This window comes from Eptatretus burgeri, unplaced genomic scaffold (genome assembly GCF_056783735.1).
Source record: "Eptatretus burgeri isolate ZD-2024b unplaced genomic scaffold, Ebu_testis_v1 Ebu_testis_scaffold_3157, whole genome shotgun sequence".
Lineage (NCBI taxonomy): Eukaryota > Metazoa > Chordata > Myxini > Myxiniformes > Myxinidae > Eptatretus > Eptatretus burgeri.
The window spans coordinates 435,368-462,958 of record NW_028225105.1 but is presented as its reverse complement, the minus strand read 5'-3'; the positions used below and the strand labels follow the sequence as shown (position 1 = coordinate 462,958).

General features: G+C 46.4%; 1 protein-coding gene across 2 annotated transcripts; it reads right to left on the bottom strand.

Annotated features, from left to right (window-relative positions):
* Positions 1-776: 776 nt before the first annotated feature.
* LOC147006670 (uncharacterized) lies at positions 777-26,648 on the bottom strand. 2 transcript variants are annotated; one of them, XM_085868233.1, is made up of 4 exons: positions 26,107-26,648; positions 24,068-24,154; positions 23,800-23,919; positions 777-12,733 (listed from the first exon to the last, which is right to left on the bottom strand). In XM_085868233.1, exon 4 carries the CDS (start codon positions 10,653-10,655, stop codon positions 8,238-8,240), a length of 2,418 nt encoding a protein of 805 aa, XP_085724359.1. In that variant the 5' UTR covers positions 10,656-12,733; positions 23,800-23,919; positions 24,068-24,154; positions 26,107-26,648; the 3' UTR covers positions 777-8,237. The 2 variants fall into 2 exon arrangements, with proteins under 2 accessions (XP_085724359.1, XP_085724360.1); XM_085868234.1 differs by lacking the exon at positions 24,068-24,154.
* Between the last annotated feature and the right edge of the window lie 943 nt (positions 26,649-27,591).

Sequence of the window (27,591 nt, the reverse complement as noted above, 5' to 3'; positions counted from 1 at the left end):
AATTCGACCTTTCTTCCATCCCGTGTCCAACACGTCCCACTGTGGTGTTCCTTTTCTCCATTCTCTTCACCACATCCCTCATGTAATGTCTTTAATCACATCTTTGACTTAAAAAGTTTTTAAATCCCAGTTTGTAATTCATGTTCGTGTTTCCATCAATCGTCATTTTTTAACAACTTCATTGCCAATTCACTCCACCTCCTTAAATCTACCTCCTCCTAACCCCTCACCTGTTATCGCCTCTCCTTACGTCTCACATTTTGCCCCTCATCCTCCCTCAGCTCTGAGCTCCACGTCACTATTTTCTACCTCAGTATCAGCTCCTCCTCCGTTGTCCCAAACTGTGTGGTGTTCTAACATCTGTGGGCTCCATTCGAACCTCACAGATATCTCACTCTCTCAATCAGTACACTCATCATCACTGACATGCTCCTTCCTTCCTCTCAGAACACCTCCCCCTCTTCCCAACCCCTCAAATCTTGTACTTCCCCCCCGCCGCTCCCTTCTTCACCATACCGCGACAAAGTCTCATCCTTCCCCTCTCCTCACCTCTCACATCGCCCTCCTGCACCTTGGCCGTGCCTGTTCTCGTCTCCCCTCCCTCTCAAAGCAACCTTCACACTTCCCCCAACAAAGCTTCCCTCTCACCCTTCTCAAAAATTCCACCCTCACCCTTCGAACTCCAATCTTCCCCCTCTGTCCCCCCTCTCGAAGGTTCCCCGCCTCACATCCACAAAAATACCTCCTTCCCCCACCCTCTCTCTTCCATCTCATCACTACACCTCCTCAAATCCTCAACTGGCTTCTGCGCCCTCTCTTATTACTCCCCACTGCACCTCAACCCATCACCACCGAGCTTTTTCTCCTCATCCGACCCTCTCCCCTCACACTTCTGCAATCCACCACACTCTTTCAACATCTCTCCTTACCTCCCCCCCTCCCCCCTCGTCCTTCCCTCCCCTCAAAATTATCACCCCTCCCTCTTCCTTAACAGTGTGGACGTCAAATATCTGGGGCCTTCGCTCAAACCTCATAGATCTTTCCATAAAGGTTGCCACTGACAAAACAGACATAATCTGCTTCACAGAAACTTTCCTCCTCCAAGATATCTCTGACTCCCAAATATCTCTCCCTGGTTAGTCCTTCCTCCGGTATGACAGACCTGAGCCTCATCCTGGCAGCGGATTTGCTATTCATCAAAGACTCGATTCCTAACTCACCATGCACTGCCCTCCCTCCCCCACATCCCCAGGAATACCTCTGTCTATGTCTTCCCCTCCACTCCCACCTCATGTTTATATGTGTACTATACCATCCACCAATCAGTGATGACTCCATCTACACCTCACTATCTGAAAACATGGACCAACTTCCATCCTTTCATCCAAACTCTCTCTTCCTTAAATGCGGTGACTTCAATTGTCATCATGCGAGTTGGCTCGGTGTGGGTACCTCTCTCACCTGTCATGGCACTTCAGCAAAACAATTCTGCGACTCATTGGAACTGACTCAATCGGTCCACCTCCCGACCCGGATCTCAACCAATGGTACTCCATCTCTTCTGGACCTGATTTTGACAAATTTCCCTGAAAATATCTGTTCTTTCTCCGATCCAATCGGTTCTTCTGACCACGTCCTTGTCAAAGTGGACATCTCTCTGGCTGTTATCAGAGAACCTCCTCAGCGCCGTCAAGTCTGGAATTTCACTCAAGCCGACTGGCAGGGTCTCCAAGCAGCCATCAAACTTATAGACAGGTCTCCCATCGCCACGTTCACCAACATCAACTTATCCTGGGAATTCTTTCAAAGAAACATGCTCTTCCTCATGCACAGATTTATCCCCTCTCGTCTTCAGTTGTCCTCCTCTTCCTCTCGCCCTTGGTTCACTGAAGCTTGTGGTGAGGCAGTTGTTCTTAAAGAACTTGCCTTTGCCTCATGGAAAGCAAATCCAACTGAGTGTAATCTCAGTTCTTTCCATAAAGCAAGGAACGAGTGTGTATCTTCCCTCAGGAGAGCCAGAAAACATAATTTTTCGACTCTCAAGTGTGAACACTCAAACCTCTCTCCCTCCTTCAAATCCTGATGGCGTCGAATCAAATCTGTTTCTCGTGTATGTTCCCCCTGCATCCCCTCCCTTGCCTGAAATGGCCGCACTGCTGATACCGCACGTGAAAATGCTGAATGTCTAAACTCGGTGTTTGCATCGAAATCTTGTGTCTGAAACCCATCGCTTTCTCTTCCCACCTGACCCAGTCAAACCCAACTATCTCTGGACTTTCCATTTCTCCTGACAAGGTGGAGAGCTTGCTGTCAAACCTCGACTCAGATTCTGCAACCGGTCCAGACGGCATCAGCCCACATGTCCTAAAAACCTGCTCCTCTGCTCTTGCTCTCCCTCTCTCTGTTCTATTCACCCTCTCATTTGCTCAAGGTCATCTGCCATCTGCTTGGAAATCAGCAAACATTCCTGCCCTGCATAAAAAGGTGCACAAACAGATCCCTGCAACTACCGACCAATCAGCCTTCTCCAAATCATCAGCAATGTTATGGAATCCATCATCGCTTCAGACATTAAATCCTTCCTCTTCTCAAATGGCTTGATTTCCGATCATCAATTTGGATTTGGTCACTCTACCCTGGATATGATGCTTCTTTTCTCCCAACAATGCATGGAGATCCTCAATGAAATCAATGATCCTCAAACATGAAATCAGAGCCATCTCCCGAGACATATCGCGTGCTTTTGACACGGTCGAGGACCCTGCCCTGCTCACTAAACTCTCTTCCGATGGTATCCAAGGCCATCTCCACTCATTGCTTGCAGACTTCCTCTCCTGACGCAGCCAACGTATGACCCTTGATGGAGTTCTCTCATCCCCTCTTCTTGTCCAGGCTGGAGTTCCTCAAGACTGTTCTGGGCCCTGTTCTTTTTCTTGTTTTCATCAATCATCTCTCCGACTCTAGAAAATCCTCTATCTCTTTGATGATGACTCCACCCTCTGCCGCACCATCTGTCATCCCTCAGATCAGCATGCAGCAGCTTCTTCGCTCTCTGCTGATCTGGATAAAATCACAAACTGGTTCAACATCTGGAACATGTCTTTCAATCCGGACAAATCTTAGACTCTCACAATGTCTCTCCGAAAGGACGGTCTGCAACCCCCCCCCATCTACTTTTTCAACAATTCTCTTGAAGAAGTCTTTTCATTCAAGCTTCTGGGTCTCACTGGCTGCCATGATCTCTCCTGGGAAAGCCACATTTTCAAGCTGGCCTCCAAAGCCAGTCGCCGACTGGGCATCTTCCATCATGCAAAGTCCTTCCTTGGCACACCTGAGCTCCTGAACATTTGCAAAGCTTTCATCCGGAGCCTGATGGAGTACTGCTCTCCGCTCTGGGGTGGTACTCCTGCCTCTCACCTTTCTCAGCTTCACGCTGTGGAAACCAAGGCATTTCGGATCATTGGTATCTCCTGCGATGAGGCTGAATCTTTGGGTCTCTCACCACAGGCAGGTACGTGGTCTTTTTGTATTCCACCGTCTGAGATATTGGCCAGAAGAGAAAGAAATTAAATAAGGGATTAATAAAAAAATTATGAAGTAATTAACCAATTAATCAAAAAAATTAAAAAATAACGTTTTTGCCAAAGCACATCTTCACTTTGATCCACAAATTTCAGCTTCTTTGGTCAAATGATGGCTGAGATATCGGCAAATAAACAAACAAGAGGACGTCGTGCAGAGCACGATACTTGCAAAATCCACAAAAAAAAATTTACCTCAAAAATAATTTGATTGGTGGTTGAATTCAATGACCAAATCTGCAACTCTTCTTCAAATTTCAAGGGAATCGGATGAAAATTGAGGATTTTAGAAATACAATCTTAGTTGGTGTCGACATCCCTCGGGGGAGCGATGCAAACTTGGAGTTGGGAGGGAGGGAGCGATAACCAAACACATGACTGCCATCATCCCACCTCCAAACAAACACGTAACCACGCTCATCCCGCCTCCAAAGAAACACGTGACCACGCTCATCCTGCCTCCAAACAAACACGTGACCACGCTCATCCTGCCTCCAAACAAACACGTAACCACGCTCATACCGCCTCCAAACAAACACGTAACAACGCTCATCCCGCCTCCAAACACGTAACAACGCTCATCCCGCCTCCAAACAAACATGTAACCACGCTCATCCTGCCTCCAAACAAACACGTAACCACGCTCATCCTGCCTCCAAACAAACACGTAACCACGCTGACCCCAGTTCCAAACAAACACGTGACCGCCCTCACCCCACCTCCAAATAAAAATGTGACATTTTTAAAAGTGATATTGTTGTGGGCCGGGGTTCGGTGGCGATAAACGACCACCCGGTGGAGCAGTGGAGTGGTCTCCCAACGAACACCCGGAATTTAGATCGTGACTCTCGGGCAATTCCGAAAGGTCTACTTGTCTAACTAAGTATCTAACACTTGTCTAACTCCAATTTACCTAAGTACTCATGCCGTCCAACTACTGGGGAAACCACACTCTCGGCCGACTTTGTCCGAATCGAGTCACTTTCACCGACTCAGATCCGGCGTAACCGAGCGGAAGTTACCAAAGCCGCGCCGGACCAAATGAACAATTTACCGGCCCAAACGGCCTTACTGATTGACAATATGCACCATGCTCGGGCAATGGAGGAAAGCACAGAAAACGAGCTGGGACATTTAACAGGGGGTTTATTTAAAAAGAATAATCGGGGAGGGAAGCACACAAAGAGCAGAGTTATCCGAATAAAAGCAATGCACGTATGTCCAAGGCACTTAAACCATTCTACTTAACGGACTGGCGCCACACACACACACACACACACACACACACACACACACACACACACACACACACACACACACACACACACACACACACACACACACACACGAACTTGGCCGGCCGGCCTTTATTGAGGACTCCAGCTCGGAAGGAAAGGCAAGCCGAAGGCCAGGGTCTGGCTTGCACCTGTCCGCCTCGTGCGGTGGAAACGATCTGGTCGCGTGGCGGGACTCGAACCCATAACTTTCACGCAGCGCCAAGCACTAGGTACCACACTCTCCAACCGGCCACGCACCAATGAACCAAGACCAAGGAGAAGATCAGAGACGACGATGACCCAGGACCAGACGAACCAGCCAGCACCAGACGAACCAGCCAGCACCAAGACCCGCGACCCCCAAGACGACCTACCCTCCCAGCCTGGCGTTCCTTTATATTGTTACGGCTGTGGAATATTTGCAATACGCCGGAAAGGTCCTCAGGTTAGATATATCGATAAGTTCATGTGTCGTTCGTCCACACCCGTTGTTTAGAGGGAATATGTGTGATTCATCCGGGCTGCGACGCTTTGAGTTAGCCATTTTTCTTTGCCTGTCGTTATTTTGGAACAACCATGCCATCTCAACAACCACACCATCTCAACAACCACGCCATCCACACCACAACGCCACTAAAGGAGCAACGAAACCAGCCCCACCCCAATTTCTCCTCCGGTAAACAAGTTTGACGGTTGGAAACCAACTCCCGCCCCAATTTCTCTGGAATGTTCCTCCCCCCACCCACACGCCGTGAAGGGCGGGGCGGGCGCAGGAGAAATAAAAGGGCAAGAGGAGCGCCTGGAAAAGAGCACGGATAGCAGAGACTTGGGGCAGTCGTGTGGAAGTCTTGGTCGTCGTGGTCTTGGTCCAAGTCTGTCGCGGTCCAAGTCTTCGTCGTAGACAGACTTGGGGCAGTCGGGTGGAAGTCTTGTCCCAGTGGCCGTGGGGAGAAGGTGTCACGACCTGCCCACTGTTGCAAGGCCCGAGATCAGGCGCGGCTGTCCTAGTGGTCGTGGGGAGAAGGCGTCACGACCTGCCCACCGTTGCAAGGCCCGAGATCAGGCGCGGCTTCGCCAGTTGCCGTGGGGATGAGACGTCGCGACCGGTCCACCGTCGCAACACGAGGGTGCGGCTAAGACCCTTCGGTCTCGTGGGCCTTTTTGGTCATCCACGGCCCATGACCATAAAGGTCTACGGACCCCGTCTACCCCCTTGCCTGTGAGGGAGGTCTTTCTTTGTTTTTGAATGCATGCTGTGGCGCCGTGTCCTGCCAAGTAGAAACTGTGTAAGTGCTGGTAAATAATAATTATAGTCGGTCGTATTGCTTTTGCATTCTATTTGTTGCTTGTATATTGCATGATTCCTTGCTTGTTTTGTGTGTGCAATATGTGCTTTGTTATAAATGTGCTTGTGTGAAATGTATTCCATTCATCTTCTCTTTCCCCATTGAAAGTGCCATCTTGCATCACGAAAGGGATTGGTAGTGGGTTTAGACACCCAGTAAATGATCTGAACCGTCGAGGTCGGCGATAACTCCGCTCGGTTATCCCTGCAGCACGGAACGAGCCACTTAAGCGGTTCGTGTCTGGAGTCGACCTGCGGCGTGGTACAACTCCTTGGTACGCTACCCGCGCGGGTACTTAGGTATATCGACATTCGGCGATTCACCCTATTTCACGCGGGTAGAATGCGGACTGGGTTGTGGTGAGGTTAAACCCCCACCCGTGCTTAGCTCCTTGGCGGTAGTTCCAAGAGGGTCACGACTCAATTGTCCGTTCCGGTGGGCGATGCGTCGCAATTTGAGTTACGTGGCCGATCGCACGCCGGGCGGGCGAAATTCGAAAAAATATCTTTCTTGTCCGGGGTGAGAAAATCGCCATCAGAGGCGATCTTCACCCTCATTGGCCGGGGTGTCGTGGAAAAGTCACCCTCTGTGGCCATCTCAACCCTCATTGGCCGGGTTGTCGTGGGAAAGTCGCCCTCTGTGGCCATCTCAACCGCATCGGCCGGGTTGTCGTGGGAAAGTCTCCATCTCAACACTTAACGTCTGTCAGAGGAACGGCACACACTTTGATGGTTCACCGAGTGTGTGACCGTTTATATCTAGGCTCAGATTGAACTGAGTTTGTTTTGTGGAGATTGTGAAGCATTTAAAAAATATATAAAGTTTATAAAGTGCAAAGCGTTTCGGGAATCGCAAAGATAGAACCATAATCTATCATCTGTCTATCTCGCCACACAAGTTGCTCGATTGTCTGAGCGGGGTTAACGTCGTAACTGCAGCACGTACAATGCTGAATGATACCTCATTTAAGAGTTCTGGGGTCCAGACAGTGCATGGGGAGGTTTACAAATCCTGATATTTATGCAATTTCGAGTTATGTTCATTTTTCTTGTGCACGTGGTGTGGAGGCTCAGCCCTTGGTTTGCACATCTACCAGAGGTAAAAAGAAAAATATGACCAGAAACTATTCATTCAATTCTGTCAAAGTATAACTACCTGTCCATCGATTTACTTTACCGAGAAACCTCATCGGTCTTAACAGTTGGTGAAGATAAAGCCGAAAAAGCAAAATCATAGCAAAACGAAAAACGAATTTCAATTCCCTTACCAATGGATTAAATTACCAACAGATTAACTTACCAACGGATTAACTTAACAAAGGATTCACTGAGACGTCTCTGTTTGATATTCATCCATCTTGATTTCCTGGTGTTTCCCTTCCCTTTGGTGGAGTTTGACTTCCTGATTTCTTTGTTCAGCTCAGAGTAAAACTTGATCGTGTTTTCGTTGGTTTCACTGTCTATGGTGGTGATGTTGTTGACTGTTGAGCTTGCGGGAGTATCTGTTCAAGCTAAGGATGTCTCCTCTCAAATGTTTGTGTTTCTGTTCGTGTTGTTCACCGATCGGTTCAGTCCGTAGTACAAATTGCTGGTGTTTCAGGACATGTTGGATAACTGGGACTTGGTTTTGTTGAGATGCATTTCGGTTGTAGGGTAATCTTGGTCCGATTCCTGCTGACTCCATCACCTATCCTGAAGGACCAAGCAATTAAAAGAAGTGTCAGGTGAGTAAACAGGATAACATCAAAAACAAACTTCTCATCTTGATAAGAACTGTTTTCTGTTTCCTCGTTAAAAAACAAATTATTTGTATTTATTCGAACTTCCTCCACACCTCACCCTCTCTCCCAACCTCGTTTTCCTTTCAGATCCTTCCTCTTCTCCTTATTCTATTCGACCTGTTCCCCTATTTATAATATTTATGACTTCCTGGGAAGCTATTGGTGGTGGTTTCGGTGAGGGTGATTCTTTCGGTGGTGAACTTGGAGGGTGATCCTTTTACATCTGGTTGGGAGGGAAGAGAGCATTTGGGGTTTACACCCAATGAGACACCACGTCCTGATTTAAAGGTGAGTCAGCACTCGGATCCTCCCTTGAAGACGAAGACCTCGCTGTTGTCCCAGTGCATCCTTTGATGACTTCGAATTTTGTTTGCAACACGAAGGTTTTGTGTTGGATTCCTTGTTCAATTTGCAGGCATTTTTGTTCCATATGCGTGTATGTGTTTCCGATGTTCTCTTGTCTCTGTTCGTCTCTCCGTAGAGATTCATGAGAGCTCTTTTCACCTCCGAATTCAGGTTGCTGGTGTTTCAGAACAGGTAGTGTAAGTAAGGATGTGTTTGCCCGAGACGTATCTGGTAGAGGAGGACTTGGATTGACCCCGTATTTTGTGGGCAACATTGAGGTTTTCTGTTGGATTGCCTGTTCAATTCGCCGGCGTTTTTCAATGGTGGATTGCTGTTCGGTTTCCTTACATATCTGTTCCATTCTGCAGTGAGATTCCTGTTGTCTCTCTTCATGAGGGAGTTTGGACACCTGGTGTTCCAGTACAGATGGTGTAAATGGGGATTTATTTTCCTGCGACGTACCTGGTGGAGGTGAACTTGGACTGACTTCATACACGGTTGACACGACGAAGGTTTTCTCTTGGATTGCCTGTTCAATTTGCAGACATTTCTGTTTGACCTTTGTTTGTCTGTTTTTGTCTTTCTGCAATTCTAGCTGACGTTTCTCTTCATCTTTGAGTTTGCACAGGTGATCTTGCAAAACAGAAAGCTTTACTTTGCTTGTGTTTTGCTGAGACGGACCTGGAAGAGAAATACTTGGATTGACTCCGTATTTTGTTTGCAAGATGAAGATTTTGTGTTTGATTGCTCGTTCAACTTTAAGGCATTTTTTTTCGATCTGTGCTCGTCTCTTTTTGTCTTTCTCTAATTCTTCCTGACGTCTCACTTCATCTTGCAGTTTGCACAGCTGATCTTGCAGAACAGAAAGTTTAACTTTGCTTGTGGTTTGCTGAGACAGACCTGGTTGAGGAATACTTGGATTGACTCCATATTTTGTTTGCAAGGTGAAGGTTGCTTGTTTGATTGCCTGTTCAACTCCAAGGCATTTTTTTTCGATCGCCATTTGTCTTCTTTTGTCTTTCTGTAAATCTTGCTGACGTTTCACTTCATCTTCGAGTTTGCACAGTTGATCTTGCAGAGCAGAAAGTTTAACTTTGCTTGTGGTTTGCTGAGACGGACCTGGTAGAGGAATACTGGGATTGACTCCATATTTTGTTTGCAAGGTGAGGGTTACCTCTTGGATTGCATGTTCAACTCCAAGGCATTTTTTTTCGATCTCCATTTGTCTTCTTATATCTGCCTGGAAACTTGGCTTCACCCCGTATCTATTGTGGAACAATGAGGTTTTCTCTTGGATTTCCTGTTCAATTTCCTGTCGTTGTTCATCGGAGGACTGTGCTCTCTGTTTGGTTTTCTTCATTTTCAGTTCCATTGTGTGTTGAAATTTCTCATGTCTCTCAATATCTTTGAGGTTGGAGAGATGGCATTGCAGAACAGATATTGTGATTGAGGAGGTGTTTGCCTGCGACGTACCTGGTGGAGGAGGACTTGGAATGACCCCGTATTTTGTGTGCAACAATGAGGTTTTCTCTTGGATTTCGTGTTCAATTTCCCGGCGTTGTTCATCGGAGGACTGTGCTCTCTGTTCGGCTTCCTTCATTATCAGTTCCATTGTGTGTTGATATTTCTGATGTCTCTCAATATCTTTGAGTTTGGATAGCTGGTGTTGCAGAACAGATATTGTGATCGAGGAGGTGTTTCCCTGCGACGTACCTGGAAGAGGAGGACTTGCAATGACCCCGTATTTTGTGTGCAACAATGAGGTTTTCTCTTGGATTTCATGTTCAATTTGCCATCGTTTTCCATCGGAGTTCCGTGATCTCTGGTTGGTTTTCTTGCTCATCTCTTCCATTCTGCATTGAAATTCTTGTCTCCCTTCACAATGGAGTTTGGACAACTCGTGTTTCAGAACAAATTGTGAAAGTGAGGAGGTGTTTGTTTGAGACATACCTGGTGGAGGACTACTTGGATTGACTCCGTATTCTGTATGCAAGATTGGTGCGTTTTGTTGGATTACCTGATCAATTTGACGGCGTATTTCATCGGGGATCTGTCGTCCCTGTTCGGTTTCCTTGCTCATCTGTTCCATTCTGCATTGAAATTCTTGTCTCCCTTCACAATGGAGTTTGGACAACTCGTGTTTCAGTACAAATTGTGAAAGTGAGGAGTTGTTTGTTTGAGACGTACCTGGTGGAGGACTACTTGGATTGACACCGTATTCTGTGTGCAAGATTGGTGCGTTCTGTTGGATTACCTGATCAATTTGACGGCGTATTTCATCGGGGCTCTGTCGTCCATGTTCGGTTTCCTTGCTCGTCTCTTCCATTCTGCATTGAGATTCCTGTTGTCTCTCTTGATGAGGCAGTTTGGACAACTCGTGTTTCAGTACAAATTGTGAAAGTGAGGAGGTGTTTGTTTGAGACGTACCTGGTGGAGGACTACTTGGATTGACTCTGTATTATGTATGCAAGATTGGGGTATTCTGTTGGATTACCTGATCAATTTGACGGCGTATTTCATCGGGGCTCTGTCGTCCATGTTCGGTTTCCTTGCACGTCTCTTCCATTCTGCATTGAGATTCCTGTTGTCTCTCTTGATGAGGCAGTTTGGACAACTCGTGTTTCAGTACAAATTGTGAAAGTGAGGAGGTGTTTGTTTGAGACGTACCTGGTGGAGGACTACTTGGATTGACTCTGTATTCTGTATGCAAGATTGGGGTGTTCTGTTGGATTATGTGATCAATTTGACGGCGTATTTCATCGGGGCTCTGTCGTCCATGTTCGGTTTCCTTGCTCGTCTCTTCCATTCTACATTGAGATTCCTGTTGTCTCTCTTGATGAGGCAGTTTGGACAACTCGTGTTTCAGTACAAATTGTGAAAGTGAGGAGGTGTTTGTTTGAGACGTACCTGGTGGAGGACTACTTGGATTGACTCTGTATTCTGTATGCAAGATTGGGGTGTTCTGTTGGATTATGTGATCAATTTGACGGCGTATTTCATCGGGGCTCTGTCGTCCATGTTCGGTTTCCTTGCTCGTCTCTTCCATTCTAAATTGAGATTCCTGTTGTCTCTCTTGATGAGGCAGTTTGGACAACTCGTGTTTCAGTACAAATTGTGAAAGTGAGGAGGTGTTTGTTTGAGACGTACCTGGTGGAGGACTACTTGGATTGACTCTGTATTCTGTATGCAAGATTGGGGTATTCTGTTGGATTACCTGATCAATTTGACGGCGTATTTCATCGGGGCTCTGTCGTCCATGTTCGGTTTCCTTGCACGTCTCTTCCATTCTGCATTGAGATTCCTGTTGTCTCTCTTGATGAGGCAGTTTGGACAACTCGTGTTTCAGTACAAATTGTGAAAGTGAGGAGGTGTTTGTTTGAGACGTACCTGGTGGAGGACTACTTGGATTGACTCCGTATTCTGTATGCAAGATTGGGGTGTTCTGTTGGATTACCTGATCAATTTGACGGCGTATTTCATCGGGGCTCTGTCGTCCATGTTCGGTTTCCTTGCACGTCTCTTCCATTCTGCATTGAGATTCCTGTTGTCTCTCGTCACAAGGGAGTTTGGACAACTGGTGTTTCAGAACAAATTGTGAAAGTGAGGTGTTTCCCTGAGATGTTCCAGGAAAAGGACAAATTTGAATGGCCCCGTATTTTTCGAGCAAGATTGAGGCTTTCTCTTGGATTTCCTGTTCAATTTTTCGGCGTTTTTCATCGGAGGACTGTGGTCTCTTTTCGGTTTCCTCGCACATCTGTTCCACTCTGCATTGAGATTCATGTTGTCTCTCGTCACAAGGGAGTTTGGACACCTGCTGTTTCAGAACAAATGGTGAAAGTGAGGAGGTGTTTGCCTGAGACGTTCCTGGTGGAGGAGGACTTGGATTGACTCCGTATTTTGTGTGCAAGATTAAGGCTTTCTGTGGAATTTCCTGTTCAATTCGCCGGCGTTTTTCATCCGAGGACCGTTGACTCTGTTCGGTTTCCTTCCACATCTGTTCCATTCTGCAGTGAGATTCCTGTTGTCTCTCTTCACCTCGGGGTATGGACAGCTTGTGATTCAGAGCAGGAGTGCACCTGGCGGTTGAGTTGGCTGAGAGGCACCTGGTAGAGAAAGACTTGTTGCAAAGTCTGAGGCTTTTTGATAGATTGCCTGTTCAGATTGATCGTGTTTGCGTTCAATTTTCTGGCTGAAACTTTGAGCTTGAGAGAGTATGCGTTCAGCCTGCGGATGTCTCCCCTCAATGTTCGTGTTTCTGTTTGTATTGTTCGCTTTTCAGTTCAGTCCGTAGTACAGCTTGCTGGGAGTTCAGAACATGTTGGATGACTGGGACTTGCTTTTCTTAAGAAGTGCTCGGGTTGCAGGGTAATCTTGGACCGAATCCTGCTGGCTCCATCACCTCTCCTGAAGAACCAAGCAATTAAAGGTATCCAAGTGTCAGTTGAGTAAACAAAATAACATCAAAAACATAAAATAACATAAAAAAATCGAGATAAGAACTGTTTTGTCATTCCTGTATTAAAAAAGGTAGTAAGTGGGTTATAAAGGGATAAAAAGGTATTCTGCCCCACCACGGAAAACCACGTAAAACAGAAAGGAAGGGAAATGATAAATTAGACAAAAATATTGTTGCGGTTTCCAGAACCGCATGCCTCCAAAGTGATGGCATCAACCATATGGTGGTCCCCAGACAGTTATTTCATGAATATATGGACAGGTCGTCCCTTCCCTCTTGTCTCATGGGACAAATGACAAACCCTGCCCTACTCACCAAACTCTCTATCCTATGGTATCCAAGGCCATCTCCACTCATGGCTCGCAGACTTCCTCTCCTGTTGCAGTCAACGTGTGGCCCTAAATGGAGTTCTTTCATCCCCTCTTCCTGTCCAGGCTGGAGTTCCTCAAGGTGGCGTTCTGAGCCCTGTTCTTTTTCTGGTTTTCATCAATGATCTCTCCGACTCTCTGGAAAATCCTCTATATCTCTTTGCTGATGACTCCACCCTCTGCCGTACCATCGGTCATCACTCAGACCGGCAAGCAGCAGCTTCTTCGCTCACTGCAGATCTGGATAAAATCACAAAGTGGTCCAACACGTGGAACATGTCTTTCAATCCGGACAAATCTATGTCTTTTCGAAAGGACCGTTTAGAAACCCCCCCATCCACTTTCTCAACAATCCTCTGGAAGAAGTCCTTTCTTTCAAGCTTCTGGGTCTCACTATCTGCCATGACCTTTCCTGGGAAAGCCACATTTCAAACCTCGCCTCCAAAGCCAGTCGCCAACTGGGACTCCTCCGTCGTGCAAAGTCCTTCCTCGGCCCTCCTGAGCTCCTGACCACTTACAAAGCTTTTGTCCGTAGCCTGATGGAGTACTGCTCTCCCCTCTGGGCTGGTGCTCCTGCCTCCCACCTTTCTCGGCTTCACGCTGCAGAAACCAGGGCATTTAGGATCATCGGCATCTCCCGCTATGAGGCTGAGTCTTTGGGCCTCTCACTCAATCACCGTAGATTGGTCGGTGGTCTTTCTGTCTTCTGCCGTCTCCTCTCCAGCCTCGCCCCCCCTGCTCTCTGCGATTTGTCCCCACCACATTTTACAGGGTGTTCAAGGTCTGCCAACAACCCCCTTCTGGTAAAACTACCAAAATCACGAATCACTGCTCACCTTCACTCTTTCATTTCTCTTTTATTGCGCCTTTGGAATAAACTCCCTCACTCTATTCTTTCCCATTCTTCCCTCCAGACTTTCAAAACAGCTGTTCACCACCACCTCTTATCATCCCCCATCCAAATCCTCAATCTTTTCTACCCCAATTAATCCACCCAAGCCCACTTCTTTCAAATTCCCTGCTTTCCTTCCTGAAAGTACCTGCAATGTCCATCTTCTATTCCCCATGTTCCCCGTCCTATCCCTCTCCCTTCCACAGATCTAATGTGTCTGTTCCCCACTGTTTTGTCCCTCCCATTCCCGCCCCTCTTGTCTCATACCCCCTTGCTGTGCGTTGGGTGTTAGCTCTCACACGAGCCTCGACAAGGTATACAAAAAAAAATGGGGCAATGTGCATTGTGTGGATCTCATCCATTGGCCTGAACTTTATTCCGACTCTTTTTCTCTATTCCTGAAGTTAATCCATGACACGGCCGCCTGTAAAAGCCGCGGCCATGCCCTGCACCGTAAGGATGTGTCTGCACCAACGAAGTTGGCGGGGGATAGAGAAGTGGGTTCCATCCGTCCGTCCGTACGTACGTCCGTCACATTTCGTTTCCGGAGCTTAACAACAAATCCCCTCAAGATATGTTTTCGAAATTTGGTACACATATCAAGCAAGTCGTGAACTGGTTCCTTTTGATATTTAGAGATTTCCCCCAAAAAAATTTCTGTCACTTTCCATGGAAACAAGTTGGGTATTAATAAATAATTGAGGTTAACCTTTGTTTTGAGAGCATAGTTGCAAAACTATTAACTATTTCTTTATGAAATTTGATGCACACATCAAGAATAAATTGAACTGGTGCCTTTTGCAACTCGTCCTCATTTACTATGGTGGGGGATATCGAAGATTTGTCTTCAACGAATTCACAGCTCAGCTATGGCTAGCCGGATGTACAGTGAGGCCTCTTCCGGTCATGGCAGCCGGGCCGATTCAGAGTGCCCGATTCGGGTGACGACACATCGCTTCGGGGTGACGCCCCGCCCTGCAACTTCGGGGCCGACAAAGGACGGGTCACAAGGCCGTCTGGAGTTCCAATTCCTGTCTGCATTCCTGCTCATCGTTCCTGTCTGCTCGCTCCTGTTGGTTCCTGCCATCCCGCCCACTGACTCTGCCCTGCTTCACCACTCGCTTTTGACTCCGCCTTTCTCCACCCACATCATTAATATTCATGACCGAAGAACCCAATAGTATGCAATCTTCCATGTCACATGACCACTCAAGTCAGTTGTGCATAAATCTAAATCTTGTGATTACGAGCTGGCCCTTTAACTCCGTACAGCTAAAACCATGAAGGCTGTGACATTTTATGTCTTTTTCTCCTTGTTCAGTGAAGCTTCAGTTTGGGGATGTTGAAAAGAAGAAGGAACAGGGAAATGAGCAACTGAGCACTGAGATAAGAGTTTGGATTATTTTCCTGATGTTGTTATTGTTGGTTGTTTTCTGAATAAAGATGGAGAGATATGTTGTTTGTATTTTTGAGGGAGGATGGGAAATGGATTCAGCTGAGGGATCAAAAGGAACAATACATGGGATAAAAGGAGTTAAAAGGAGGCAAAGAAACAGAGGGAAATCACACTCCAACTATCACCAGTAGGCCCGACTTCACTCGGGACACAAATTAAACGATTCAACAAAGCAGGACATGGTTTGGGACAGAAAAAATGATGAAAAACAAATTGACGAAAAAGAAGAGAAATATACCATCAGAGATAGGGAATCCCCCACCAATGAAAAATAATTGAAATGAGATAAGCGTTTTTTCATTTATTACAAATAACATTTTTTTCAAGATGGCCACCCCAGTCGGTCTTACTGCCATGGTATTAAAAACACCTCACTGCCATGGTATTAAAAACACCCCACTGCCATGGTATTAAAAACACCTCACTTACATGGTATAAAAACACCTCACTACCATGGTATAAAAAACACCTCACTACCATGGTATTAAAAACACCTCACTGTCATTGTATTAAAAACACCTCACCACCATGGTATTAAAAACACTTCACTGTCATTGTATTAAAAACACCCCACTGCCATGGTATTAAAAACACCTCACCACCATGGTATTAAAAACACCTCACCACCATGGTATTAAAAACACCTCACCACCATGGTATTAAAACCACCTCACTAACATGGTATTAAAAACACCTCACTACCATGGTATTAAAAACACCTCACTGATACATGATTAAAAACAGTTCACCGCCATGGTATTAAAAACACCTCACCACCATGGTATTAAAAACACCTCACCACAATGGTATTAAAAACACCTCACTGCTGTGGAATTAAAAACACCTCACTGCCATGGTATTAAAAACACCTCACTGATACATGATTAAAAACACTTCACTGCCATGGTATTAAAAACACCTCAGTGCTGTGGAAATAAAAATACCTCACTGCCATGGTATTAAAAACACCTCACTGCGATGGTATTAAAAACACTTCATTGCCATGGTATTAAAAACACCTCACCATCATGGTATTAAAACCACCTCACTACCATGGTATTAAAAACACCTCACTACCATGGTATTAAAAACACCTCACTACCATGGTATTAAAAACATCTCACTGATACATGATAAAAAACACTTCACTGCCATGGTATTAAAAACACCTCACCACCATGGTATTAAAAACACCACCAGCATGGTATTAAAACTAGCTCACTACCATGGTATGAAAAACACCTCACTGCCATGGTATTAAAAACACCTCACTGCTGTGGCATAAAAACACCTCACTGCCACATGATTAAAAACACCTCACTACCATGGTATTAAAAACACCTCACCACTATGGTATTAAAAACACCTCACTGCCACATGATTAAAAACACCTCACTACCATGGTATTAAAAACACCTCACTGCCACATGATTAAAAACACCTCACTACCATGGTATTAAAAACACCTCACCACTATGGTATTAAAAACACCTCACTCCCACATGATTAAAAACACCTCACCACTATGGTATTAAAAACACCTCACTGCCACATGATTAAAAACACCTCACTACCATGGTATTAAAAACACCTCACTACTATGGTATTAAAAACACCTCACTGCCACATGATTAAAAACACTTCACTGCCATGGTATTAAAAACACCTCACCACCATGGTATGAAAAACACCTCACTGTCATTGTGTTAAAAACACCTCACTGCTGTGGTACTAAAAACACCTCACTCCCACATGATTAAAAACACCTCACTGCAACACGATTAAAAACACCTCACTGCCACATTATTAACAAGAAGGTATAAACAGAATTGAGCGACTCCATGGAAAACAGCATCCTGGTTGCCATGGCAACCACTTTAGATGACGAACCTCACTGCCACATTATTAAAAACACCTCCCAGCAACATTATTAAGAAACACCTCACCCACACATTTTAAAAAACACATACAAGCAACATTATTAAGAAACATTATTACAGTGATCACTCCATCTACACCTCACTCTCCGAAAACATGGACCATCTTCTATCTTCTCATCCAAACTCTCTTCCTCTTATGTGGCGACTTCAATTGTCATCACGCCAGTTGGCTAGTTGTGGGTACCTCTCTCACCTGCCATGGGACATCAGCAAAAGCTTTCTGTGACTCATTGGGACTGACTCAATCGGTCAACTTCCCGACCCGGATCTCAACCAATGGTACTCCATCTCTTCTGGATCTGATTTTGACAAATTTCCCTGACAATATCTGCTGCTCTTCCTTCGCTCCAATTGGTTCTTCTGACCACGTCCTTGTTAAAGTGGACATCTCTCTGGCTGTTATCAGAGAACCACCTCACCGCCGTCGAGTCTGGCATTTCACTCAAGCCGACTGGCAGGGTCTCCGAGCAGCCATCAAACTTACAGACTGGTCTCCTATCACTACTTTCTCAAACATCAACTCATCCTGGGAATTCTTTCAAAGAAACTTGCTCTCCCTCATGCACAGATTTATCCCCTCTCGTGTTCAGTTGTCTTACCCTTCCTCCCGCCCTTGGTTTACTGAAGCTTGTGGCGAGGCAGTTGTCCTGAAACAACTTGCCTTTGCCTCATGGAAAGCAAACCCAACTGAGGGCAATCTCAGTTCTTTCCACAAAGCTCGGAACAAGTGTGTATCTACCCACAGGAGAGCCAGAAAACAACATCTTTCTCATCTCAAGTCTGAACTCTCAAACCTCTCTCCCTCCTCAAAATCCTGGTGGCGTTTAATCAAATCTGTTTCTGGTGTATGTTCCCCCTCCATCCCCTCCCTTACCTCAAATGGCCGCACTGCTGATTCCACACGTGATAAAGCTGAATGTCTAAACTCGGTGTTTGCAGCTAAATCTTGTGTCCCAAACCCATCACTATCTCTACCCACTTTACCCAGTCGCACCCAACTGTCCCTGGACTCTGTATCCTTTTCTCCTGACAAGGTAGAGAGCTTGCTTTCAAACCTCGAGTCAGATTCTGCAACCGGTCCAGACGGCATCAGCCCACGTGTCCTCAAAGCCTGCTCTTCTGCTCTTGCTCACCCTCTCTCTGTTCTATTCACCCTCTCATTTTCCCAAGGTCATCTGCCATCTGCTTGGAAATCTGCTAACATCACTGCCCTGCATAAAAAAGGTGCAAAAACAGATCCCTGTAACTACAGACCAATCAGCCTTCTCCCAATCATCAGCAAGGTTATGGAATCCATCATCGCTTCAGACATGAAATCCTTCCTCTTCTCCAATGGCTTGATTTCCAATCATCAATTTGGTTTCAGACCAGGTCACTCTACCCTGGATATGCTGCTTCTGCTCTCCCATCAATGGATGGAGGTCCTCAATGCCAGACAGGAAATCCGAGCCGTATCCCTGGACATATCACGTGCTTTTGACACAGTCTGGCACCCTGCCCTACTCACCAAACTCTCTTCCCATGGTATTCAAGGCCATCTCCACTCATGGCTCGCAGACTTCCTCTCCTGTCGCAGTCAACGTGTGGCCCTAAATGGAGTTCTTTCATCCCCTCTTCCTGTGCAGGCTAGAGTTCCTCAAGGTAGCGTTCTGGGCCCTGTTCTTTTTCTGGTTTTCATCAATGATCTCTCGGACTCTCTGCAAAATCCTCTATTTCTCTTTGCCGACGACTCCACCCTCTGCCGTACCATCTGTCATCCCTCAGACCGGCAAGCAGCAGCTTCTTCGCTCACTGCAGATCTGGATAAAATCACAAACTGGTCCAACACGTGGAACATGTCTTTCAATCCAGACAAATCTCACACTCTCACTATGTCTCTTCGAAAGGACCGTTTAGAAAACCCCCCATCCACTTTCTCAACAATCCTCTGGAAGAAGTCTTTTCTTTCAAGCTTCTGGGTCTCACTATCTGCCATGACCTTTCCTGGGAAAGTCACATTTCCAACCTCGCCTCAAAAGCCAGTCGCCGACTGGGAATCCTCCGTCGTTCAAAGTCCTTCCTCGGCCCTCTTGAGCTCCTGACCACTTACAAAGCTTTTGTCCGTAGCCTGATGGAGTACTGCTCTCCCCTCTGGGCTGGTGCTCCTGCCTCCCACCTTTCTCGACTTCACGCTGTCGAAACCAGGGCTTTTAAGATCATTGGCATCTCCCGCAATGAAGCTGAGTCTTTGGGCCTCTCACTCAATCACCGCAGGTTGGTCGGTGGTCTTTCTGTCTTCTACCGACTCCTCTCCAGCCTTGCCCCCCCTGCTCTCTCTGCGATTTGTCCCAACCACATTTCCACAGGGCGCTCAAGGTCCGCCAACAACCCCCTTCTGGTAAAACTACCAAAATCACGAATCACTGCTCATCTTCACTCTTTCATTCCTCTTTTTTCCCGCCTTTGGAATAAACTTCCTCACTCTATTCTTTCCCATTCTTCCCTCCAGGCTTTCAAAACAGCTGTTCACCACCACCTCTTATCTTCCCCCATCCAAATCCTCGATCTTTTCTACCCCCGATAATCCACCCAAGCCCACTTCCTTCAATTCTCCTGCTTTCCTTCCTGAAAGTCCCTGTAATGTCCATCTTCTCCTCGCCATGTTCCCCGTCCCATCCCCATCCCTCTCCCTTCCACAGTTCACCTGTGTCTGTTTCCCAATGTTTTGTCCCTTCCACTCCCGCCCCTCTTGTCTCATGTCTCCTTGCTGTGAGTTGTGTGTTTGCTCTCATACGAGCCTCGACCAAGGTATACAAAAAAAATAAAAAAAATAAAAAACACTTCACTGCCACATTATTAATATATATATATATATATATATATATATATATATATATATATATATATATATATATATATATATATATATATATATATATATACATATATATTGTGACGTCCACGGGACTTGAACAGTCCCGCCAACGTAGAATGAGCCGAAACGATGGAGGCGGTTTATTTATTTATAACCCAAACATGGCGGTTCTAATCGCTCCACCGCAAACGGGACGAGGAAGGTGGCACGAGTCGCTTTTCACTGAGTTGATGATGTTTATTTGTTTTTATTATTAACCAGAAATAATAAAACTCGGCAAGAAGAGGGATCCGGGGCGATTCGACGGGATGGTGTGGGATCGGGCGTGGTGGAAAAACACAGACAATTCCAATGAATATACAGATCTCAAACCTCTAAGGCGCCAAGTTCACACACACACACACACACACACACACACACACACACACACACACACACACACACACACACACACACACACACACACACACAAAACGTAGCTATTTCTGGTGGTCAGGCTGGACCGTGGTGTGGACGCAACTGTCCCTGGATCGGCGTCGGACGAGCTGGCCATGCTCTCGTCAGGGGGGCAGGAGAAACCGTGGTGCTGTCGACCTCCTGGTCTTGGCCCAAGTCCGCTCACAGCCGCCAGGGAACCAGTTCTGGCGCCAAGTTGCGAGCAGGAGAGGGAGGCAGGTCCGCCCGCCGTTCGACCCCGTACTCCGAGTCAGCAGAACCCCAGAGCCAACCAAGGTGAGGCACGAGGCTCAGCAAGGCTCCAAGACACGATCAAGAACACGATCGAATCAGCACAACAACAAGGACGCTCTCTGCAGCCAGGGAACCACACCAAAAAAACACGATCTTTTGGTTGTAATCTTCTTCCTCTTCCTTTTCGACCCCGAACAGAACCTTTTTATCCTTGGTCCTCGTCACTTCCAATCGAGCCGTTTATTGGCCCACCGCCATCGCCTTCCGCCAATCGTGATCACGGGGCGGAGCCATCCGCTGCACTGTCCTGTGACGTCACGGCCAGTCTCCAGAGAATACCAAAAGGGGTTTACGCAGACACACTTACCCTATCCCGTGTCCCTATCTAATTACGTGACAATTATCATTTCCCCCCTTGAAGAAATGAACATTTACTCGACAACTTATCACCACTGAATTGCTACTTATTACATCGAGATCCTGGTAAACTCGAACAGCATGGCATACCTAATTAAACATCCTAATTACCCTTTGAATGCATACCCCCCCCTCAAACGTAACAATATATATATATATATATATATATATATATATATATGTATATATATATATCAGGCATATAAAAACATCTCACTGATACATGATTATAAACACCTCACTGCCACATGATTATAAACACCTCACTGCCACATGATTATAAACACCTCACTGCTGTGGTATTAAAAACACCTCACTGCTATGGTATTAAAAACAACTCTCTCCCACATGATTAAAAAACCTTCACTGCCACATTATTAACAAGAAGGTATAACCAGAATTGTGCTACTACATGGAAAACAGCATCCTGGTTGCCATGGCAACCACTTTAGATGACGAACGTATGTCACGACACACCATCTCCACAGTCTGTACATATTGTTAAGGATTCAGCGACGGAGGGATTCCCAACCCACTCCTGCCGTCTCCGGGGTTTATCATGCCGGCTGGCTCGGAACAGGCCTCGGGTCACACGTCTTCAATCGCGATACCAACGTAATCCTGGACCTTACCAGTTGGGGAAATAGAACCCCGGTTACAGACTGGTTTTGTCAGATGCCGAGCGTTTTCTGCCAGTCTGTAACCATTTTGGTTTAAGATGCCAATCGAACGGATCGTTCCTCGACGCGATACGAATCAATCGATCGCGGCAACTTCATACGAACCAACCAGATTTATTGGGGAACATCGGGGAACACAACACAAGCAAAACATTCACGACAATGATTTTATGAACAATCTTTAACCCGTTCTTAACTGGGGAACTACGGATTACAGGTTTCGAGGGGGTCCCTTCTGAGATATGCCTTAAACAACGTGCAGACAAGACAGACAGACAGCATGCATGCAAGACAGAGTACATGGTGATGTTTCATGGACGAGAGGAAAGTGTCAAAAACACGAATGTCGCTCGTAACAAGCAGATGTCCACGGATTCGAGCCCCCAGCTCGAACACGCCGTGTGGCAAGATGGCGGTGCCATACTCTTTCTTCTCAAGGCACCGCGTGCACACGCCCTCCTCAGCGCGTTCTTGCCCCGCGCAATGTCGACGGCACAAGACCGTTAGATCGACGATGGGTTTCAGCTGATTTCTCTCAAGGTCCAGCATACAAATCCAGGCCTGGCCTGTTCATCAGACAAGGCCCAATCGAGGTGCCGGGATCCGCAGGCGGATCGACAAACGTGTCGAGCCGTGAGGTGAGTAAGAACGGAGGCTCCGCGACCAGACGCAGGTTGAACCTGCCGATCACCCCCTCATAAGAGTCGATCGCCGACTCGACGTGCAGGCCACCTCTCCCCCTGCCAAAAAAGGCAGACTCGACGTGCAGACAGCCTCTCTTACTGCCAAAAATGGCAGAAATCTGCGCGCTCAGGTTCAGCTTCTCTCCCGGAAGATTCAACACTGTCCCTCTTTCGTTCGTGCGCTTCCCTCTCAAAGCCGACTGCGTTTTCTCTCTTGGCAGAATCACCCCTCTCTTTCCTTTTCTTCGCTTGCCTCTCAAAGCCGACTGCCGTTTCTCTCACGGCAGAATCACCTCCGTCCTCTCAGTTTCTTCCCACTTTTTTCTTTCCTTCTGGCATCGAAACCGACTGTTTCCCCAAAACGGAACCTTTTCACGAGGTCTTCGTTTGCTCTCTCGAAGCCACTCGCTCCTCCACCTTTACGAAGCCGACAAACTCCTCCCCTGAGCTCCACCTCCCTCTCCAGGCCACTCCCCCTCAGCCGACTGGGTGCGGCCTATCGTCCAGAGAGGGGAGGAAGAAGAAGCCCTCGGCACACCACCACTGTACAAACAATACAACATGCATCCCACACCTCCCGACACACATGTAATGTCCATTTTACCGAACAACCTAGCTGAACATGCATTTAATGGGGGATCTGAGCTAATCCTATATTTAGTAGCATACGAAGGGCCATTTCCGTCACACTATGCACCAAATATGAAACGTGAAAGTTGAAAACTTTGGGAGTTCAGAGTGCGGACATGAACGGACGGACGCACTGACAGACAGACAGACAGACGGACGGACGACCGGTATCACATAATACGCCCCGATATATATATATATATATATATATATATATATATATATATATATATATATATATATATATATATATATATATATATATATATATATATATATCTGGCGTATAAAAATCCGATCACATTTGTTTGTGTGGTGTTTTGAAATAACGTGAAGTGTGTTAAATAAATTGAAACATAATGTCTTCCAGTCTCCTTGAAGATTTCGAATAAAATAATTCCAACCTGATATTTCTGACGGGTTTTTATCCTCCTGCCGATCCGTCGTCTGTGTGCACCGAACCCCGAACCAGAAGATGAACACTCATGGGCATCAGTTGCGACCTCTGCTGCGTCGTCGTGGATCTACTTACAAACAGACAGGAGATTGTTAACTGCTGCATAGTTGTGGAGCTCAGTGTACTTGCCAAGGCACGTGAGTCAGCAATATCACAAAAACTTAAACCAAATAAGGGAAATAAACTTAAACCAGTGGATGGATCTCCTTGCTTACGTGAGCTGTCGGTAATCTTGGAGCTTTTTCAGGCAGCATTTCAAACAGAATGTGGAAGGATCCATTCCAAATCCCGTAGAAGGGAATCTGGAGAAACCCCGACATCTCCAGGGAAGCCGTAGCACAGTGACGCAAAAAGGCACAAAGCATGCAGAAGGTACACGAATACTGACGGTGTACAAGGTACACGATTTACAATTTGAAAAATACACCGAGGAAGGAAACAAATCACGGCGCCTGACTCGACAAAACTGCCAAGAGGACGAATCAAGCTGAGCTCGGAATCTGAGTTCAAATCGCAATGGTGCAGAACCCTCTGGAAAGTTATCTGAAACAGATGGTGAGAAAGCAGACATATTGAACGGCTTCTTCAGCAGTGTATTCACAGATGAGGACCTGTGTCATGTACCCATAATGGAGCAGCACTTTCAAGACCCTGAGTTGGGTGCTGTCCCAAACATCACAGAGACAGTGAGAAAAAAGCTTCGGGCCCGAAAGAACTCAAAGTTTGCAGGACAGACTGTATTCATCCAAGATGGTTGAAAGAGAGAGAGAAACGCAGACTGTCAGTCTGTCGTTGCAGAACCTCCACTCATGATCTTCCAAAAGTCTCTCAATGAAGAAGTTCTTCCACAGGATTGGAAAATGGCTACTACCTATCACCACCCATTCCTAAGACAGGAAGCAAGCAAGCTCCTGAGAACTACCGCCCTGGAAGTTTGACATCGATGGAGTAAAGTGCTGAAAGGTGGGGGGGGGGTGGAGGGGATATAATCAGAGATGGCACAACAACGCACGTGATGACCCACAACCTCTTCACAGACGGCCAGCATGGTTTTCGGCCGAGAAGATCGTGCACGTCACAACCGTCACGTGCTTACGAGGGACATGCAGTGGATATTTTCTGTTTAGACTTCGGCAAAGCGTTTGATGCTGTTTCCACACCAGACACTGTTGATGGAGATTCCATCACATGGTATCGGTGGACAACTCCTTCCTCGGATGGGAGCATTCCTTACAAGAAGGCTTCAAAGAGTTACGATTCACGGAGTGAGCTCAATCTGGAGTCCTGTAAAAGGTGGTCTTCCACGGGGTCGTGTACTCGGACCCCTTTTGTTTCTAATCTCTATTAACGATCGGCCACAATTTATCAAGAACTTTGTGGACATTTTTGCTGATGACACGCAAGTGATGGGTCCAGTTAACAATCAGGATCAAGCAGACACGCTTCAAGGTGATTTAAACAAGACACGGGAATGGTCCACCACCTGGAAACTCCCCTTCAATGAAACCAAACACAAGGTCCTGCATTTTGGAAGGCAAAACAGTAAGAGTGGGTACCACACGAGAGACGTCACTATTCAGGATGTCCAAACAGAGAAAAACCTTGGTGTTGTGATTGATGACGGACTTAACTTTCATCAAGATATCTCAAAATCCATTCTCAAGGATAATCAGACGCTCGGGATCATGAAAAGGACATTCTCACAATGAACGGACACTCGGTAGAGCGCACACCTCCGCCGGGCTGAATAGTTCACCTTTTATATCACACAGGGAGGGCGTTCCTGGATCCGGATCTGAACCGTAATCGGATTTTTTTGTCCTCGTCACACATTCACGAAATGTGCACGACATTTCGTATGAATCCGTTCACAATGTTTTGAGATATCCTGTTCAAAGACAACCAGACAGGGGTGAAAACATAACCTGTAACACAGGCTCGATGGGCCAAATGTCCTCTTCCTTCATAAAAGTCCCTTCCAATCCTTGTGTCCCGCCGTCATCACTCTCCTTTAATTTACACTCACACAAGGATGCACACACACAATGAACTTACACTGGACCTTGCATTAATGAGGCCCGATTTCTCGGATTCCCGCCAAAACACAGACTGACCCGATCATTGCCGCTTCGACTGAAAACTCTTCTGCACTTATCATGTCTCCACCGTTCAATACTTCGAACATCGACATCACACCCGTCAGTATGAATCACTCAACGGTTTTTAAACATGAAGTTTAAACCGACGAACTCACTCGATCCATCAACGGCAGGTGGAGAAACCGTTGTGTCCTCGATTCAAACGAGGCGATCAGTGCGCATGCGCGACCCACGTGATTCTTCTTCTTGTTAAAACCTGTGATAATTGTTGAGTTTTCATCTCGTGTTTCCTTGAGGCCTTGCCTTCTCCCCGTTTGTGTTCGTGTTTATTGTATTTTCTCCTTGTTAACATCAGTTTATATTTTCTCCCTTCTCCCTCCGATCCCCCGAACTGCCCCCTCTGTTTCGTCGAACAAAAAAACAAATCCAACAAAAACAATCTTTTCCTTCAGATTACACCCGACGTCACTTCCTGTACCGACTCTTCTTCCTCTTCCTTCAGACGATCTTCCATCTACTTTTGTCGACCGACGTTCACCAAACACCTCGACGATTTTTCATCAACCTTTCCTTTTCCTCATGTTAGTAATTTTCATTTAAAAAAAATTAATTAAAAAATCACCGTCTCTTAAACTATATCAACTTCCTCTCTCACCCACGTGGTTCCCGATATTATCATCATTCACTACTCTTCTTCTTCTTCTTCTTCTTCTTCAACAGACTGTTTTCAATTCGACCTTTCCGTCATCCCGTATCCAAAACGTCCCAATCTTACAAACGTTTATTTTCTCCTTTCTATTAATTCTCCTTTTTTACATCCTTCACGTAATGTCGAAAAAATCCCAGTTTACAAAGTGTGTTCGTGTTGCATCAATCTTCCCTTTTTTTTTTACCAACTTCAGTACCAATTAACTCCACCTCCTTAAATCTACCTCCTCCTAACCCCTCACCTGTTATCCCCTCTCCTTACGTCTCCAATTTTGCCCTCATCCTACCTCCGTTCTTGGTTCCTCTTCACTGTCTTCTGCCTCAGTATCAGCTCCTCCTCCATTGTCCCAAACTGTGTGGTGTTCTAACATCTGTGGGCTCCATTCTAACCTCACAGATATCTCACTCTCTCAATCAGTACACTCATCATCACTAACATGCTCCTTCCTTCCTCTCAGAACACCTCCCCCTCTAACCAACCCCTCCAATCTCCCCCCTCCCCACCTCTCCCTTCGCCCTCCTGCACCTTGGCCGTGCCTGCTCTCGTCTCCCTCCCTCTCAATGTAACCTTCACACTCTTCCCCCTCCAAGCTTCCCTCTCACCCTTCTTCCTCCAATTTTCCCTCTCACTTCCCTTTCCCAAACTTGCCCCCTCCAAACATCCACAAAACTGCAACTTTCCCCCATCCTCTCCCTTCGATATCATCACTCCACCTCCTCCAATCTTCAACTGCCCTCTGCCCCTCTCTTGTTGCTCCCCACTGTACCTCAACCCATCACCACCGAGACTATTCTCCTCATCCGTCCCTCTCCCCGAGCTCTTCTGCAATCCACCACACTCTTTCAATTATTCTCCTGACCTCCACCCCCACTCCTCCCTCGTCCTACCTTCCACTCAAAACCTCCTCCCCTACCTTTTCCTTTACAGTGTG